The sequence below is a fragment of the Octopus bimaculoides genome, chromosome 9 (genome assembly GCF_046866305.1).
Source record: "Octopus bimaculoides isolate indiv1 chromosome 9, ASM4686630v1, whole genome shotgun sequence".
NCBI lineage: Eukaryota > Metazoa > Mollusca > Cephalopoda > Octopoda > Octopodidae > Octopus > Octopus bimaculoides.
Genome location: NC_142936.1, coordinates 36,433,337 through 36,453,789, shown reverse-complemented (window position 1 = coordinate 36,453,789; position 20,453 = coordinate 36,433,337). Strand labels below are relative to the sequence as shown.

The window sequence follows — 20,453 nt, the reverse complement described above, 5'->3', positions numbered from 1 at the left end:
ACACACACACATATATATGTACACACACATATATATATATATATATATATATATATAAGCAGCTAGGTGTAATGTGATACCATAAAGTCAAAATTTGATCATCATTAAGTGTGACTAAGGGTGCCGCCGCACCTACAATGCTAGAAATAAGAGTTAAAATACTCTTAATGTTGTAGGAAAAGTGCATATACATACATGCTGAGAGGGGAGGTAACCACTCCATGCTGACTCGAAAATTGTGACTAGACATCTAGTTTTGTCTATTTCATAGACATATTTAGTGAAGACTGTTCAAACAGCATATATTCAGCTAAATCCACCTGTCAGCATATATGCATTTACCATAAAAATTTATGGATGATTTAGTGGAATGCTAATGCATGTATAAAAAATTAATATAAACAGCTAGGTACAATGTGATACCATAAAAGAAAAATTCAGTTGTCACTAAGTGTGACTAAGGGTGTCAACACACCTACAATGCTAGAAATAATAGTTAAAATACTCTTAATGCTGTTGAAAGAGTGCTATAGATAGATAGATAGATGCATAAATACATAATAAACATATGCACATGGTGCATGTGTGTATGTGTTGAAAATATATTTAATTAAAATTTTTCTTTTGTCAACTAACTATTTCTATTTCAGAGTGCCAATGCAACTCTGCTGGAACAACTGGTGGCTTTGACGATTGTGATTGGAGAAGTGGTCAGTGTCTGTGTAAACCATCTGTAACTGGACGTATGTGTTCCACATGTTTACGTGGAACCTATAATCTCCAACGCAACAACCCATTTGGATGTGATGGTAAGTTGGAATTGACTTATTCAAGAGTTTAATGTAAGTTACCAGAATCTCGTGAACCTTTGGAGCTAAGGAACTAAAGCAGATTCTTATTAATGACCCCCATGGTCAATTTTGCCTTTAATCTTTTTGGCATAGATAAAATAAAGTATCAGTCAAGTACTGAGGGTGGCAGGGGGGCAGATCTCAATGATATTGACTGACTCCTTCCTCAAAATTGCTGATCTTGTATCTATATCAGAAACCATCGTTATTATTATTATGAATTTTTCCTCTTTCAATATTGTTTCCATTTCAAGGCGGTGAGCTGGCAGAAACATCAGCATGCTGGGCGAAATGCTTAGCAGAATTTCGTCTGTCTTTACGTTCTGAGTTTAAATTCCGCTGAGGTCAATTTTGCTGTTCATCCTTTCGGGGTCAATAAATTAAGTACCTGTCGTGTACTGGGGTTGATCTAATTGACTGTCCACCCCCACCCTAAAAAATTCCGGGCCTTTTTGGGTCTAAAAAAGAATATTGTTTCCATTTCTTGCCAAGTGTCTTCCCTACTCTTAGGGCAAAGAAACTTACTGTATACATTGATAGGCCATTAAACTAAACACCCCAGATTGTTAATTTTCAATATGAAATTAAGTTATGAGAAGAAAGAAAGTAAATAAATAAATAAATCTAAACTAAAATACATGGGTAGCATTTTTGTTCTTACATCAGCAATGCTCATCTCAATGCATGTGATGTAGCAGTTAAAACAATCTTTTGCACTTCTTGTAGGGATGGCAAGCCAAAGATCATTCTCAAATAATTTTCAGTTTCTATTTTTTTTTTACCATTCTTTGTATTCCCACAATTACTGGTATTGTAACAACCTTAAGATGCCACATTTTCTCAATTTCAATGAGCAAATCTTTATATTTTCTGGGTTTGTCAACTTCTTTTGCTGAGATATTATGATCACAAGGAATACTCATGTGGATCAATAAACAAACTTTATTGTTTTGGTCTTTCACAACAATATCCAGTTTATTATTATTATTATTATTATTATTATTATTATTATTATTATTATTTTTATTATTATTATTATTATTATTATTATTATTTTTATTATTATTATTATTATTTTTATTATTATTATTGAGTGAGAGAGCAGTGCATGCCATCAAAGTGACACTGGGGTAAAATATACAAAGCCCAATATACCCATCATGTCTACCCATCTGATAAGGGTACACCAGGCACATGCATCACAACCATATGTGCGCGACATGGTGATCTCATATCAAGATAAACAGCGCATGACCTCGCAGGTGGGGCCCAGTTAGAATTTTTTTCAGGTCAAGTGCCCATCCCGCTCAAAAGGTCCCTGAATAAGGTTTGTTTAAGGATGTTGAGCAAAACACCCATGTTTCCAAAAGGGAATTATTCAAACCCCAAAGAACTCCTCTCAACACATGGCTATGAATGCTCCCCCACTACTTCTGCTCATGATCAGAGACGCACATATCATCAGCCAGCAAGGGATATGCTCAATTGGTTAAGGTCAAACAACTGACAAGCAAATCTGTGGTATTAAGCAGAATATTTGCTGTATTATTATTATTATTATTATTATTATTATTATTATTATTATTATTATTACTGCTGCTGCTGCTGCTGCTACTACTACTACTACTACTACTACTACTACTACTACTACTACTATTATTATCATTATTATCATTATTATTATCATTATTATTATTATTATTATTATTATTATTATTATTATTATTATCATTATTATTAATAATGTGGAGGATTGGTGAAGGGCAGCAGGTTGGAAGAATCATTACAATGTTGTTTAGACAAACTGACTCTTTACATTCTGAGTTCAATGGTATACGAGGTCAACTTTGCCTTTCATCCTTTTGGGGTCGATAAAGTAAAGTACCAGTCAAATATTGGGATTGATGGTGTCAAACTAACCTCTCTCTGAAAATTTGTGACATTATGCTGGCTGGCATTAGTAGTGTTTATCTTCACCACTGCCACCATCACCACCACAATCATCATCATCATCATCACCCACTGCCCCAACAACACAATGACTACCACAACCATCACCACCATGATTATCATCAGCATCATTAACACATGATATTTCTAAGTAGGTAAGGACATCTTAAAATTAATATCTTGCTAAAGTAATTAAAATCAGATTTGTGAAAGTTGTCATCTATATTTCAGCCTGTAACTGCAATATTGGAGGTTCAATAAACATTGGTTGCCGACACAATATTGGTCAGTGTAACTGTAAAACAGGAATTGAAGGAGTGAAATGTGACCGGTATGTCTTTAAATTCTTTACACTGTTTTAATCAATCATTACCAGAGAAATATCTGAGTATCTGCTTTTTGTTACTATATTTCTGCTGAAATACACTGCCTTTGTTTCAGTTAATTTTGAAAATAATGAAAAATTTAATAAAATAACTTTGTCTTTATTAATCTGGTGTTTAAAATATAAATTAACATGAAGTTTTGATGACTTTATTATTTGAAATTATAAAGAAAGTGATCATCATTTTTATCATCATTGTTCTATGTCTACTTTCCATAATGGCCTGGGTTGTATAAGTTACTATGGTCAGAGTCAGCTTATACTCAATAGTACTACTCCCCCCAGGCAGGTCAGAAGATTGCATCATGCTCGTGTGTTTCGTTTTTGACTGGTCAGCACTGTCTGTGATCTTTACAGGAACTCCAAGGCAGTAAAAGGAGGAAGAGACCAAACTGAAACCAAATAAGACTCCACTAAAGGCAGCTGAGGGCCTGGTGGTGAGATTAAACCCAGTGTTAAATTGGGTGGCAAATTTTAGCCACAATCCCAAAACAAACCTAATCAGACAAGTTGCTACATCCATAGGTTGACTTGAGGTTGTGGCCTTTTCTACCATCTCTGCTACTCTTACAATGACCTCTACTCCTCAGAATTGATTGGTTTTGTGTCACTTCTACTAAGGCTTTTCTGACTCATCTGCTTCTACTCCTATCATCATTCTTCTTGTGATCAAGTCCCTAAACTCTACTCTAATTACTGTCCCTGGTGTCCTTCCTCAAAACACTGGTTACCTGGTGGGCACACAAACAGACAGACAAATGGACAGATGGAGGGGTTAATGGACGGATGGGCAGACAGACCAAGTGGGTGAATGGACTGACTCAGTTGTTTGATCAACTGGATTACCTGCCGCTGAATTAATTCAAGGGATGAGTTATTTAATTAGATCAACTCCAGTACTTGAGTGCTCTTTATTTTACAGTAAAGTCTTTACCCACTTTAAATGGATGATCATAATGGTAATGATGATGATTGTGATTTGCGATTGTATCCATACATGAGATGGTGTAGACCAGACATGTCTATCTACAATCATTAAATAAATGATGTTTTTAGTTAATTACCTTATCTAAACATTGTATTCCAACAGACCACAAAGAGGTTTCTATTTCCCAACACTACATCAACATAAATATGAATTTGAAGATGGTTCGCAGTATGGAGGAGGTAAAGCTATCTTTGCATTCAATGAAGGAGATTTCCCTGAGTTTTCTTGGAGAGGTTATGCCATTATGTCCAGTAAACAGGTGAGTCTGGTACTGTGCTATCTTGTTTGTTGTGTGTATGTATGTTTGAATACATGTGCATGAATGTGTGTGTGTGTATGTGACTATGTGTATGACTTTGTAATACACAGTAAATAAAAGCAATGGTATATGATGAATGAGTGTGTAACTTGTTGCTGGTATTGTATTATCTCTGGTTGTGGTAGTCATTGGTTTACTCTCTAAGACAGATGACCAATTCCAACCTTTAAGTAAAAGTGGGTGAGAATTAATCTCTAAAACTACAATTCTTTTCAAAACTAGCTTTGTTATCTGTATAATAATAAACTGACCGATTTTTTTGCTGAAGTTAAGATTTATGCTTTTGCTCAATTATGGGTCTTTGAGTTATAAAATATTAACTAATTTTCTTAGAGCAACAGTCTGCAAACATGTTGTTTAAAAAATTCATTAAATTTGTCGAAGTCAATGATGTAGGTGTGACACAAGATGTAGCTAGGTGTGCTATGAGATGTGAGTTGGGAAGTCATGAGATGTAACTAGGTATGCTATGAGATGTTACCTGGTGTGCCACAACAAACCAGTAAGTATGTTATGAGATGTAACTTAGTGTGCCAATAGCTGCAACAAGCCAACAGTAAGGGATCCCCTTCAAAGCCACTCAACCAACTAGAAGTAGCAGCTATTGTTTTAAATATAGAATGACATATTGGGTTAACATGTCTGAAGGAAAAAAGACAATTGGATCCTGGTTGGAGTATCTTTGATCATCCATCTTCTGGATCAGAGCTGAATTGTGGTTAAATAGCAACAATAACAACAACAACAACAGCTTGAAAACTAATTTCATTCTAATCTTATTATTTATGTTGCAGAGAGAGCTTTTGGTTAACGTAATGGTGAGGCGACCGATACTGTGCCGCATTATCATCCGTTACTTCAACAAGCAACGCCAGACAGTCCATGGTACAGTTTCTGTCATCAACAATGAGCAGAAAATTGACATCATGTACAGACCATCTAATAAACCAGAATTAACCAAGTTGTCAGATTTTGCTATACCATTTGTGCTAAATCCTGGACAATGGGCCTTGTCTTTTAAAGCAGATCAAGACATCCTGTTGGTAAGTTAATACTTCCTGTGATAAAACTACTTCCTAATGTGTGTGTGTATGTCTATATAGATTTGTGTACATATATATATATGTGTGTGTATATAGATATATGTACATATATATGTGTGTATATATGTATATGAATATAAACATAATTAAGGGATCAGCAAAAGTTGCTTCACCAACATACTGAAAATTTAGAAATAGCAGTTAAAATACTAATTCTACTACTACAATATATTTCCACAGAGAACAATATTCGTGACTCACATAGGCAAAAGAAGAAAAATAAACGAAACCAACCTGTCGTTAGTTAATCATGGACGTGTTTCGAGATTAGAATTGTGTAAAAATTCATTTCCTCTCTTCAGTTTGATATTCTAGATTATAAATTTGAAAATGCTGATAAACCCATGCATATTCAATCATGCAGCATCAAGCATAACATAAGAGAACCAGCATCTCCGAATTCAAATCGACAAGTAAAGTTCGTATCCATCTCCAAATTTCCCCACGTGCGTCACGAGTAGTACCGCAGAAAAACTGCAGTTAACTATCTAAGAGTGAATTATCATTATAGATATACCATTATAGGAGTGAATTATCATTATAGATATATCATTATAGATATATGAATATATATATATATATATATACATGTATATAAATATTTATGTATATATACATTTATATAAATATATATGTGTATATACACATGTATATAAATATATGTATGTATATATATATATATATATATATATATATATATATATATATATATATATATATATCTATAATGATATATCTATAATGGTAATTCACTCCTATAATGGTATATCTATAACGATATATATATGTATGCATATATTGCTGTATACATCCGTAAAGACCTCACACCCCAGGTTTTACTGTCGTACTCAAATTCAGTATGTGACACACTAATTGTATACATAAGACAACACAATATAGTTATATGTAATACATAACGCCCACCGGATGCTCCAAACCACACAGACAAGTCTGAAGACTGCCTCACTAGAATTAAAGAAATCGCTATGAAACTAGGACACCATGTGAGCATATTTCTTATGGGTGATTTCAACTTCCCCAATGTCACATGGTCCGAAGGCCTCATGTTCTCAGGAATGACTCATTGCTCAACCTCACCAATGCCCTATTCATGGGGCAAGTTGAGCTCAGACCAACTAGGGCAAATAATGTTTTGGATCTCTACTTCACAAACAATATGAACATCATTCATGATGTGAAAGTGATGCTGACATTAGTTTCAGATTACAACATAATAGAGCCATCTATGTATGGACCAAAAATAACCAGAGACACACAGCCTAAAGGAAGCACCCAAAATCTCTCCAATCTGAACTTCCACAAAGCAGACTGGAAATCGATCCAAAAAAAAAGATCCTCAGACAGGTCTGGCTGAAATGTCTCTCCACACTAGACATTGACATGAAACTAGAATGCTTCATGTCTGTTATGCCAGAAATATGTCTCAGAGCACAAGGCCAACACAAAAAGGAACAAGGTTCCAAGGGAGAGGGAGATCCTCATGAGACAATGGACAAAGGTTGCAAATCGCTTCAACCAACATTCCAAAAGTAGTAAAAGGTCCTGCCTATAAACAACACTGATGGAGAGTGAAAAAAGCCTGCAACAATCCTATGTGAGGGAGAGAGCAGACAAAGAAGCCTGGGTTATAAAAAGCATTAAGTCAAACCCAAAAGCTTTCTTTCATTATGCCAAATAGGACCCCTCTTCCAACAGATTGTCCAACCAGGATCAGTGAGGTACTGAATGACCAGTTCAGAAGTGTCTTTACCACCCCATTGGAACATAGATAAGAGAACGAACCAGTAGATTTCTTTGCTGCCCTACCTATAACCAGCGAGGCAGTTATGATGGATTACATTGACATTAGCAAAGAAGATATACTACTAGCCATAGATGAGGTGGACACAAACTCAACTGCTGGTCCTGATGGTTTCCTAGCAATCCTCCTCAAATCATGTAAGCACGCACTGGTGAAACCACTACAGATTCTCTTCCAGAGCTTTCTTGCAAATGGCAAGCTGTCAAGCAAACTGAAAGAGGGAATAATATTCCCAATCCATAAAGAAGGAAGCAGAGCTGGTGCCAAAAACTATAGGCCTATCTCTCTGACTTCACACATTAGCAAAGTCATGAAACAGATTGTCAGAGGGAAACTAATTGCCTTCCTTGAAGCAAACAACTTGCTGTGTGATACCCAGCATGGCTTTCAACTAAGTAGGAGCTGCCTGACCCTATTCTTACAGCACTATGACTGGGTGCTGAGGCAGTCACTCAACAACTCAAATGTGGACGTAATATACCTTGATTTTGTAAAAGCTTTTGATAAAGTGGATCATGGTATGATATGCCACAAACTGCGTGATCTTCTGACAGATTTAAACATATACCATAGAACTAACCTAGGAGGACAATAAGTTCAAGTAAAAACTCAGATTGTGGTAGCCTTTCTAACCCATGTAAACATAGAAAGTGGATGTAAAATATCAGTGCTGCTGCTTATGATAATGATAACATGCAATTATATGTGTCACTCACACCTTTGTCTTTTGTTGGTGACTTTAAGCTGTACACAAGTAATATTGATGCGGTATTAACAGTTAGGGACTTAAAATTAATGGACGGCTCAATTTGCAGCAACATCATGACAGTTAGTTTGATTTTAGAAGTTGTTAGTTGTTGCTTAGGTGAAGCCTACAGAGATATATGCCTCTTTTATTGCCGCATGTTATGTTCAAAATACTGGTGTTTTGACAAGAGTGTCTTAAAAATATGAGTTTTTATATGTAGTACATAAGTGTTGCTTAATTAGGTATAGGAGATTCTTTTCTTAGTTGTGTTTGTGTACACACCATGCTATTTTCTCTACCTTAACTTTGTAGTTCACTATAACCAACCTCTCTCATATTCAACATTTGATGTTATGTCCACCCTCATTCACTCCACTTCCATTCAGCACTGATGTTATATTCTCTTATCATCTCTTTAGGATTATTTTGTGCTTATTCCTCAACAATATTATGAACCAACAGTGTTACAACATCAAGTATCTCGACAATGCAGAATTCCAATGGATAATGAACCGTAAGTCTAAAACTTTCTTAAAACTGTTTTCAATGAAATATTTTGTCTTTGTATTATTTCAGTTAATTTTGTAAATGATCGAGAATTTAGAGGGGTTTAGTAAAATATTTAATTCCTATTATTATCCTACTGTTCTTACATTCTGAGTTCAAATGCTGCCAACATGAATTTTACTTTCATCTTTTTGATATAGCAGAAAGAATTATTAACCTGGTATTTGGAAAATTCTTCATTAAATTATGACAAAGGAGGGGTTGGTACAATGAAAATGTAGACATTTTAAATAAAGGTCAATTTTGTATCTTGGAACCAGGTGTGATGTCGTGAAATTTTAGTATTTGGTTTCATTCTCATTAGTTCTAGAGTTTGTTTTACTTTCAGTCTTCTTATGTTGGTAAATTAACTGCTACCAGTCATATTTTGCCAAATTAGGAAACCCAAAGTAGTTTTTATCATCATCATCAACCAACCATTTTCCATGCTAGCATGAGTTGGACAGTGGCAGGATCCACTGAGTCCAAGAACTGCATCATGCTCCAGTGTTTGCTTTGGCATGGTTTCTACAATTGGATGCATTTCCTAATGCCAATCACTTTTACAGGGAATACTGGATGTTTTTTTCCATATCCCCAGCATTAGTGAGGTCACCATACAGTTTGCAGAACTGAGATTTCCTCTGACTGAATGGAACTACAGTAGAGAGGGAGGCAGTTTTATGCAATAGGATGAGGAGTCAAAGTGGGAGAGAATGGGCCATAACAGAACAGGATTCTTGGTGCAAATGAGGTTCATAACTACTCACATTATGGAAGAGAGAACAGGATTGGCTGGGTTGGAGTTGGAAAGAAATTTATGTTGTGGCGAAGAGGTGTCAGGCTGAACTCATAAAACACAAGGTGAGTAAAAGTGAGTGGGGACAGGAGAATGAGAAGAGTGAGAGAAAGTTAGAGACAGGGGATAGGTAAGAGGGCAAATATAATGAAAAACAAGTTTTTAAAGGATGATAAGTAAGGAGGAGGGTATCTTACTTTTTTTCTTGTTACTATAAAAACTTAGTCATTAGGATTTTTATTATTATATCATGTGACCATCATGTTACTATTTTACAGGTGCCAGCATTACCAATATCCTTCTCTGAAGAATTATTTTACTGTTAAGGCAGCAGATATGTCAGTCATTGCCAGTACCCTTCCAAAACCATTGCAACATTTGTCCAATGCTACCATTTTGAGTGAACTTGGTGTTCCCAAATTACTCCTTATGCACAGTGAACTTCAGGTAAGTTAAAACATGAGAAATGGTGACTGAGACTCTTTCAACTGCTTTGTAAATTTGTCAACTATATAATGGTGTGTGTGTGTGTTAATCATAATTAACACACTGGAAGATCATAATTAACTGATCCTCCTGTATTTTCTTCCACCCAAAGCCAGGAACTTTTCAGCACCCCGTCATATATGTTTGTATATCTATATTTGTGTTTCTCCCCCCCCACCAATTGATAACTGGTGTTGGTTTGTTTACATCCTTGTAACTTACCAGTTTGGCAAAAGAGATTGATACAGTAAGTACCAGACTTGTTTGCCTAAACTCTTCAAGGGAGTGCCCCAGCACGACCACTATCCAATGAGTTCAACAAATAAAAAGGTAAAAAAATTATCATTGTTGTCATCATCCATTTTCTCATACAGACACAAATTAGAAGGGGGTGCTGAAAAGTTCCTGGCATTGGGTAAAAGAAAATACAGAATCAGTTAATTATGATTTTATTCAACATATTCCTCTTATTGCAGCAATCCTTCAGTTTTTCTAAACCCTGTAAAAGAACTTTGGAGGTTGGTCTTCCAACCAGTTCTTTCATGATACTGTTAAAGCCAGGAACTTTTCAGCATCCCACTCATAGACATGTTTCATGGTATCGCATCTGTTATGGTTCTTCATCCTCCAACACATATGATAATAGAGAAAACTGCTAATCTTTATTGTTGTATATTGTTCTGTTTTGAACTCACATGGCCTAGTGGTTAGGGTGATGCACTCAAAATCATGTGATCATAGTTTTGATTCCAAGACCATTGTGTTCTTGAACAAAGCACTTCATTTCATGTTGCTCCAGTCTGTGGGGGAATGGTGGCTTGCCTGTCTGGCCAGCAGAACAGCATCAATTAAAAGCTACAACAATGTGAGAAAGTGCATTGTGACCAGTGGTATATAACAATATCAAATAATCTAATTGATACAATTATAAGTGATGTTACATTTTAACATATGCAAGATCTTATTTTTTTGGTTTGACAAAAATTTGTTTTTATTATCAACAGAGATAACAATTACATACATAACACATATGTATATAACACATATATAATGCAAAGTCACATTAAAATACAAATCCCAAACCAAAGGATACACAAACATGAGTGAAGAAAGAAAACAAGAAGAAAAAAAGAAAGAAAGAAAAACATCAATTCAACACTAAATGCTTCAATTGGTTGCGCACTACAAAGTTTAATAGAGCTTACTGAAGCAAGTCAAACTACCTTGTGGCATTACTACAGGTGATGATGAGGCTAAGGCATTGGAGCAGTCACACACCATCATGGGCATCACCTGACACCACGGTAATGCAAGCTGCCAATGATGACAAGAACTTTGCTCTTAGTGGCCCAGCACCTCCAGATGTTTCAAATGCCACACACATCTATATATATGTTACATACACACACACACACGCGCACACACACACACACACACACACACACACACACACACATATATATATATATATATATATATATATATATATATATATATATATAGACGGTTTAGATATAGATTCAAGGCTTGAATATGGTACTTATGCGAAGGCACCCGAATATCACATCCCAAAAGGATGGGTGATTAAAATCAAATAATAAGCAACACGGATTTCAAAAGTGATTGCAGTACACACGTTTCATGCTACTTCAATTTATTTAAGTAATGTGAGCATTACCTTAAATGCAATATGAAGAGCAATCTTCAGCTGCACGAAAAAATGTAGAAAAAAAGACATATTACAAATGTGGCAACATATTAAAACCAAGTGGGAGAGAGCAGAGGAAGAATATATAAGTCCATCTTGACATAGCAGGGTCTATCAGGCTATATATATATATATATACATATATATAATGTTCCACTGAATGTTTCCTGATTTATACAATTAAGTTTATACACTTATTTATCTCTTTTGATTTTGTGTTATTTTATGTATGAGAGTCAACTTGATTCTTATTTGTATTTTTTTTTTCCAGAGCACTTTAAGTTTTAGTGCCCGAGTGAACAACTATGCAGATTATTACCTGATAATCAATTACTTCAACCCAACAGAGGCTCGGCAACATCCAACCCTTTCCGTCACCAGTTCAGACAATCAGGTGGGAGAAGTAAAACCCTATTACTGCCCATACAGGTAAGTGGCACACCTGTTTCTTCACAAAATTCCTTGTGTGTGTGTGTATGAAGGCACACAGCCTTGTGCTTAAGGAATGTTATTCTAATAATTGCAAGACTGGTGCTCTTAACATAACAAGATTGTGGTTTCAATTCCTGACCCAAGTCATGCATTTTGTTCTTGAGCAAAACACTTCGTTTCCTGTTGCTCCAGTTCATTCAGATGTAAATGTATAACCTTGCAGTGGACTGGCAGCCCTTTCACAGAGATTGTTGTGACCTTGATCACTTATACACCATGGAAACTGGTTTGCTGGGCCTATGAGATCTAGGACTTGAGACAGTAATGTCCATTTGTGGTGTGTGTGTGAGCTGGTGTTTTTGTTTAGCCCAAGGTTTACTCTGATTTAACAGGCTTATGATCAGAAACATTCTAGTTGGGACCACAATCATCTTTTAAGGAAGTATCTAGGTCTACTTCATATTTGAATGGGGGTCTGTCTGCTCACAACTTGCCATTACCTTTCTTTTACTTGTTTCAGTCATTGGACTGTGGCCATGCTGGGGCACTGCCTTCAAAAGTTTAGTCAAACAGATCAATCCCAGTACTTATTTTTGAGTCTATCAGTTGTTTTGCTGAAATGCTAGTTTACTGAGATGCAAACAAACCATCACTGGTTGTTAAGTGGTGGTGGAGAAGAAACACAACACAAACACATAGACACACACAGATATATACATATACATATGTATGTGTACATACACACACACATCTATATATATACACACACATGCGCACACAGAGAAACTCACACATATAACTACACACACACACAGACACAAAGGCTTTAGTCACTATGATCTTATATGTTCCAACCATGGCAATCTTATCCTTTACTTGGGTATTTTACTTCCAACACTACATTACCCACTGTGTCTGTCACTTGTGAAGGTCTGTGGCCTAGTAGTTAGGGTGTTGCACTCACAATTGCAAGATTTAGGTTCAATTCCCAGGTGGGTATGTTGTGTTCTTGAGAAAAACATTTCATTTTTCGTTGCTCCAGTCCACTCAGCTGTAAATAGGTATCCCTGCTACAAGCTGTGTTCCGTTAAGAGGGAATGTTGGCCTACCCAGCTAGCCAGCAGGATAGTATCATTCAAAAGCTACAACAATACAAGGAAGCACATTGTGGTCAGTGTGTACAACAACATCTGATGATAGTCTGCTCAATATAGCGATACAGTGATCTCTTATCAAGATGGTAAGGTGTAATTTGAAGGAGATTTGGCTACTGTTTCTAGCATGTTGATCAACTATATAGAGGGTCCATTCATAAAATTTCATTTACAAGTGTTTTGAGAGATGCTAGAAATGGTGTTGAAATGATTATGAGGAAGTAGTGGTGTTGATGCATTTCTTTTTGTCTTTGATAGTTCCCTGTGTCGTCAGGTAGTCACCAACTACAGAGACAAAAAGCCAGCTGTGTTCAGGATCCCCCGCTTCTTAGACTTCCTTATTACAGGAAAGGACGTTCATATTTATGTTGTGAGTAATTTATTTTCATAAATATTTCATTATGTTTACGAGGAATGTGTTGGCCCCTGATAAAGCCAGATTTATTATGCTTCTAATTTATGGATAAAATTCTTTCGTTTCAATTATGCTACAAAGGCATGAATATTAAAACTTCCCAAGGCTGATGTCTTTCATATACAGATAAATCCTTTGTACTTCTATTGTTTGTTTTTTTCTCTATCAATGAGGTACAGGCATGACTGGTTAAGAAGTTTGCTTCCCAACTTCATGGTTTCAGGTTCAGTCCCACTTAGTGTGGCACTTTAAGCAAGTGTGTATATTTAATAGATGGAAACTGAAAGAAGCTCATTGTAGGCAGATGGATGGATGGCTGCCCAGATGAGATGAAATGGGATGTGACAAAATCAGAATGGGATGAGATGGACAGATGAACTTCAACCAGCCACATTTGGCTCACATATTCGTATGCCTTACAATGGTCGATTCATGACATGGCTAAGTTACTTTTCCTCCTCTTGCAGCCTCTAAGTACAGTTTTGTTTATCAGGAGTTGATCCTTGGTACCTCTACACTTACGATTGCAACCCTTCTACTCATGTGGTAGGACTCCATTTTTTCCCAGATGTTCGTACATTGACTCTGCGAGTATTCCAGTCAATAATTTCCACATGAGTGGCAGACAGGATATCAGCCTGTAATTGTCTACCGTATTGCCTTTTTCGATGTTTTTTTAGCACAGCACTGCCCTACTCAATGTCAACCACTCTGGTATTACTTGGTCGGCATTTAATAAGGTCTTGAGTTGCACAGCTTTTCGTGCATGACATTCACCAAATATTTTGATCCAGTAGCCTTGAACTCCATCTGGTCCTGGGGCCTTCCAGTTGCTCATCTTTTTGCTGATTTCCTTCACTTCCCTAACTGAAATGACTATTTTTGCCTGTTTTGGACAGACTACTGTTTGTTTCATTCTTGCAACCATTCAGCATCCTTCTTGTATTCCTTGTCTTTGCGCCAGATGTCACTCCAAAACCTTTGACTTTCATTGTTATCTGGTATCAACTTTTCATCTGTACATTCTCCATGTATTTCTTTATAGAATCTCTTCTGATCTACTCTGAATAACCTATTCTGGAGGTAACCCATCATTCTTTGGTTGTATCTTACCATCCTTGCTTTCTTTGCAATGAGGTGCTGCTTCAGTTCCTCCATTACCACTTTCAGGCCCTTTCTTTCAATATTATACTTCTTTTTCAGTGCCCTGTATTTTTGGTCTAACACAGAAATTTCCTTCGAGAGCATATCTAACCCTCCCTGTATTCTTCTTTTCCATCATGGGTTTTTTATTTTGTCACTCCCATTGTATTTCTTTTTATTGATATCAACACCCACATTTTCTGCTTCAACAATACTTGCTGCCTTGATCAAATTATTTGTTTCTGTGATATTATTTGTTCTGATGTATTTCAGAATAGCATTGACATTTTTCGTTTCTTGGTTCAGCGTCCACCAGTCAACCTTTTTAAGGTTGCAAATAATGTCGCTATCATTCTCCTGTTGTTTTGCCTTCATTCTGTCGTAGATTGCCTTTTGTCCATCTGTCATGTCGCCATTAGTTTTATTGTCTTCTTTTAGATCATCTATATGTCTCTCATCAAGTAAACTACCACAGCTCCTTTCCTGTGCTATGAGATTACTTTTATTAGTAAGAACCGTATTTTCATCGTTATCTCTGCTGCTATTTTCCAAGACCTATCTTTTGATAGCTTCGAGCTCTACTGTGAACCAACGATTTTTTTTCTTATTGCTCTAGCGCTTGATCACATAGTCTCTGTTCCGTGAGTTGAAACTATCCCTTTTCTCTCCAATGATCATACATACATTGTTGGTAACCCCTAATTTGAGCACCATTTTCATCTACCAGGTTGCTCAGGTAGTAACACTCCATGACCACAGCATTAATTTGCTTGCTCCATCTACGCCGTGTGTGGTGGTCCCTTTCTGGATATTGACGGGCTGGAGCCAGTCCAGAATCTCTGTGCCAACCGGGTGTAACACTGTCACTATCATTGGATTCAGTTTCATTACCACTGTTATTCACAACATTTTGTTTTTTCATTGTCACTCATATGAGGTAGCGATTATCAGGTTGCGCAATTACCAGTGTTTTTATTGTGACACCATCACTAGATGTATCATTAATCAGGACATGGGGAGACTCGGGGAGACTCCACCCACTCTTTTCATTATTATTATTATCATCACTGATATCACTGGTATTATTGTTTGGGCCTCAGAAGCGCCTCCCCCTATTGGGAGTTTTATTTGTTATATTTTTCTCTGTTTTCCCACTGTTTACACGAACGTTTTTCTTTTCAGACAAAACTCTTTGTAACCTTCGTCCTGTCTTTGTCCTTACATGTTTTTAATTTATATTAGCCCTTGTGGCCAATAAAACCAGAATCAATTATTATTATTATTATTATTATTATTATTATTATTATTATTATTATTATTATTATCATCATTATTAATAATCAAAATTTAATTATTTATTCACAGGAATCAGTAGCTCTAATTCCAGCACAGGCATGGACTACACGTTTTCTACAACCCAGACTTAAATGTGTTCGTGTGAACAAAGCGTAAGTTTTCTCTCTCAGTTTGCTCACACACACATATCCACACACAGTAACAAGTCATACACCTTGTTGAACACCAGTACACACACTCATCTTTATTATAATATTTTGAATTTATATATACAGAATCATGTTTATAATTAAATGTGTGTGCATGCGGGTGTGTTTTCTCAAAGGTTTGCTCATCACCCTTTATAGCTATATGAGCAAGCCATGGATCATAACTGAGAATCCAAGCAAAATGGTTTAAATATGACAAAGCCTCACTACAAATTCTTTACAATCATTTCATTTGTTAATATTTTGTTTATTGTAGCTGTAGAACTGTGAAACACCAAACAGTTTCCGGTTCTATCAAGATTGAAGCAGAGAGTGGAGTAAACAGTCACCATAGAACCAATGAACTCCCAGATGGTATCAAAGATACTTCTGCTGGACTTGTTAAACTTGATGAAAAAATGGTGAATATTCTTGCGTATAAATATTTTTTGTTGTTGTTGTAGTTGCTGTTGTTGTTGTTGCTGCTGCTGCCACAGCACGGTACAAACTCATTGGACTTGACCATCCTTTTTTCTGACATCATGTATCCAGGACTACATTATTCAATGTATGCTTCTTTATTTTGTTTTTAAGACAGCAGTATGTGATTCAAAGGATATTTGGCAGGTTGCATAAAGATTCTCTTGTTAACTGAAATCACCAGCATCGTCATTACTGTTCGAATTCCATGCTGGCATGGATTGGACAGTTTGACAAGGGCTGGGATTAATTAATTAAATCCATTCCCAGTACTTGACTGGTTCTTTATTTTATCAACTTTAGAGGGATGAATGACAGAGTTGACCTTGATAACATTTGAGCTCAGAATATAGTCAGTACAAATACAACAAGGCATTTTGTATGACACAAACAATTTTACTGGACAATGGATGAGGTCACCAAAGTAATATTGGAGAGGGGGTAAAGGTAATGTTAGATCTATGAATGTTGGTCCTCACTCATTCTATGGTGCCTAAGTTGAAATATGTGGAGAAACACTGAACTGATGTAAAATTGATGGTGATGATGACAATAATGATGGGAACAATGATGAGAGTGATGACGACAGATGAAGACGAAGTTGACAATGATGAATAGGATGATGAAGATGACAGCAACATTGACAATGATGTTGATAGTTATGATGACAAGGATGACGATAATGATGATGACAACAACAACGGTGATGATTTGCTTCTGCCTCTGCATAACCAAGACATAATAATATAGGATTTACTGTAATGATAATGTTTAAAAAAATGTTTCATTTTATTGTAGCCAACCATTGATGTCACTGGAGTTGTTCGCACACCAGACAAAAATCATATAGTTGTTCATTACTACCAACCAAAATACCCAGGATTCCCAGTAGTAGTAAATGTCCATTCTCCAGAATATGCTTACTCAGGTAAGGAAAAAAAAAAAGCAATGAGTTTCTTCGGTTCCTTCTTGTTATGGTATATTCTTCATCCCCATCAAAGAAGAACTGTCTAATGATTTCATTGAACAATCATCTTATTGTGGTTTTCTTTTTCAACCAACTTTACTTTTCTGAATGCTAAAACAAAACAATATAAATGGTAATAATAGTAATAATAATAATCCTTAGATGGAATTTATAAATATTTTGATATTTAATCACTATATGCATTTCCACAAATCACATGTTTCTTAAGATCTTAGAAATATGTGATTTGTGGAAGCATGTGTAGTGATACATTAAAATATTTATGAATTCCATCCATGGATTATTATTATTATTATTATTACTATATTTATCTTACATTATATCGGCACAGCTCAGTGCGACCCCAAAAAACTGGTATCGCCAGTTGGCATCATTAGGCTATTGCCAGTATAATAGAATAGGAGCTTTTATATGCATATTCAAAACATTTCCCGTAAACAAACTTAAAGGATATATATATATATATATATATATATATACACACACACACACACACACACACACACACACACACACACACACACACACACATATATATATATAATGTTGTTGGCACTCCATCACTTACGACATCGAGGGTTCCAGTTGATCCGATCAACAGAACAGCCTGCTCGTGAAATTAACGTGCAAGTGGCTGAGCACTCCACAGACACATGTACCCTTAACGTAGTTCTCGGGGATATTCAGCGTGACACAGTGTGACAAGGCTGGCCCTTTGAAATACAAGTACAACAGAAGCAGGAAGAAAGAGTGAGAGAAGATTGTGGTGGAAGAGTACAGCAGGGTTCGCCACCATCCCCTGCCGGAGCCTCGTGGAGCTTTAGGCGTTTTCGCTCAATAAACACTCACAACGGCCGGTCTGGGAATCGAAACCGCGATCCTGTGACCACGAGTCCGCTGCCCTAACCACTGGGCCATTGTGCCTCCGTATATATATATATATATATATATACTCTTTACTCTTTACTTGTTTCAGTCATTTGACTGCGGCCATGCTGGAGCATCACCTTTAGTTGAGCAAATCAACCCCAGGACTTATTCTTTGGATGCCTAGAACTTATTCTATCGGTCTCTTTTGCCGAACCGCTAAGTTACGGGAACCTAAACACACCACCATCGGTTGTCAAGCGATGTTGTGGGGACAAACACAGACACACAAATACACATACATATATATATATATATATACATATATACGACAGGCTTCTTTCAGTTTCCGTCTACCAAATCCACTCACAAGGCTTTGGTCAGCCCGAGGCTATAGTAGAAGACACTTACCCAGGGTGCCACGCAGTGGGAATGAACCTGGAACCATGTGGTTGGTAAGCAAGCTACTTACCACACAGCCACTCCTGCGCCTATATATATATATATATATATATATATATATATATATATATATATACTGAGTGTTCATAAATTATATTTACAACTTCCACAATTTGTGTTGTCTAGATGTGTTGCAGGTAAACTATGGACATACTGTGTGTGTGTGTATAAGCTGAAACATATAATAAAGAATATATATGTGTGTGTGTGTGTGTGTTAATCAAAGTGTATAGTATTATATATCCATTACAGCTGATCTTATCAATCGGTTTCGAACTAGGGGGTTCAATAAGATGTTAGGTAACAGTCCAATTATGTAACTCTGCATTCATCATTATTTTATTCTGTGACAGCATATGGCCTAGTGGTTAGGGTGTTGCACTCACAGTCATGAGATTGTGGTTTTGATTCCTGAACTGGGTAGTGCATTGTGATTTTTGAGAAAAACCCTTCATTTTGCATTGATCCAGTTCATTCAGCTGTAAATGTGTTCCACCAGTAGCTGGGAAGTTAACCCTGCAATGGTCTGGTATCCCCATTCAGTGGAATAGTGTTGTAATCTCAGTCACTTGTACACCATGGAGCCTGGGATAAACTCTAGTCTTATGAGTCCTTGGGCTCATGACAGGTCTATGTCTAAGTCTTGATATTTGATTTTTAATTTCTTTTCATCAGACTGTTTGTTGTTGTATTAAAAATATTTGTCATTCTGTTATGAATGCTGAACAATAAAATGTTTTCTTAAAAAAAGGTAAGTAGTAAAACATGATGATTATTTTCCTTTCTGAATTAGAAAATTCAAACAAAATTTGCAGCCTTAAATTATAGATTTACATCAATATAATGTCTGCTACTTTGGGGCCTATTTAATGGACGCTGGTTTATCAATTGACAGCACTGTGCCTTTCAATGATATGATACATAGACAACGGTTTTGATACTTTATCATTAAGTTTTTTCACTGTTTTATTTTTCAAATTTTACTGAATTCTATTGATGAGTTTCTTGTGTTCTTATCTCACTTTGGATTATTCCACCATGTTTCAGATGAACCTTATTCACTGTCAAGAGCAGTATTATTATCCCCAGATATATCTGTAGGTGAAGGTTAGTCAGGCTGATAATTCAGTCAAGTGTTACAGTACCAACTGTTGTTCTCGTAAACTACTGTCAACTATGTCTCTGTCACAATGAAATTCTGTCAACTAACTCTTGGAATGGACTCACCAAATGTCTTCGTGATTAACCTCAAAAGTACTTCAATAAAATTTTTAAAAAACAGCTAATAAAACCAAAGAACTAGTAGATAGGCATTACATATGT

General features: G+C 36.2%; 1 protein-coding gene across 5 annotated transcripts in view; it reads left to right on the top strand.

The window, feature by feature from the left end:
- The window catches only part of LOC106878847 (laminin subunit alpha), a 250,341-nt gene that overhangs the window by 92,524 nt on the left and 137,364 nt on the right, over positions 1 to 20,453 (top strand). For all 5 annotated transcript variants that reach the window (XM_089357441.1, XM_089357440.1, XM_089357439.1 and 2 more), the window contains 11 exons: positions 651 to 809; positions 3,033 to 3,132; positions 4,277 to 4,433; positions 5,288 to 5,536; positions 8,586 to 8,680; positions 9,790 to 9,958; positions 11,977 to 12,134; positions 13,550 to 13,661; positions 16,215 to 16,297; positions 16,611 to 16,755; positions 17,612 to 17,741. In XM_089357441.1, coding sequence (XP_089213567.1) covers positions 651 to 809; positions 3,033 to 3,132; positions 4,277 to 4,433; positions 5,288 to 5,536; positions 8,586 to 8,680; positions 9,790 to 9,958; positions 11,977 to 12,134; positions 13,550 to 13,661; positions 16,215 to 16,297; positions 16,611 to 16,755; positions 17,612 to 17,741 — 1,557 coding nt within the window. The remainder of the gene's footprint in view (positions 1 to 650; positions 810 to 3,032; positions 3,133 to 4,276; positions 4,434 to 5,287; positions 5,537 to 8,585; positions 8,681 to 9,789; positions 9,959 to 11,976; positions 12,135 to 13,549; positions 13,662 to 16,214; positions 16,298 to 16,610; positions 16,756 to 17,611; positions 17,742 to 20,453) is intronic.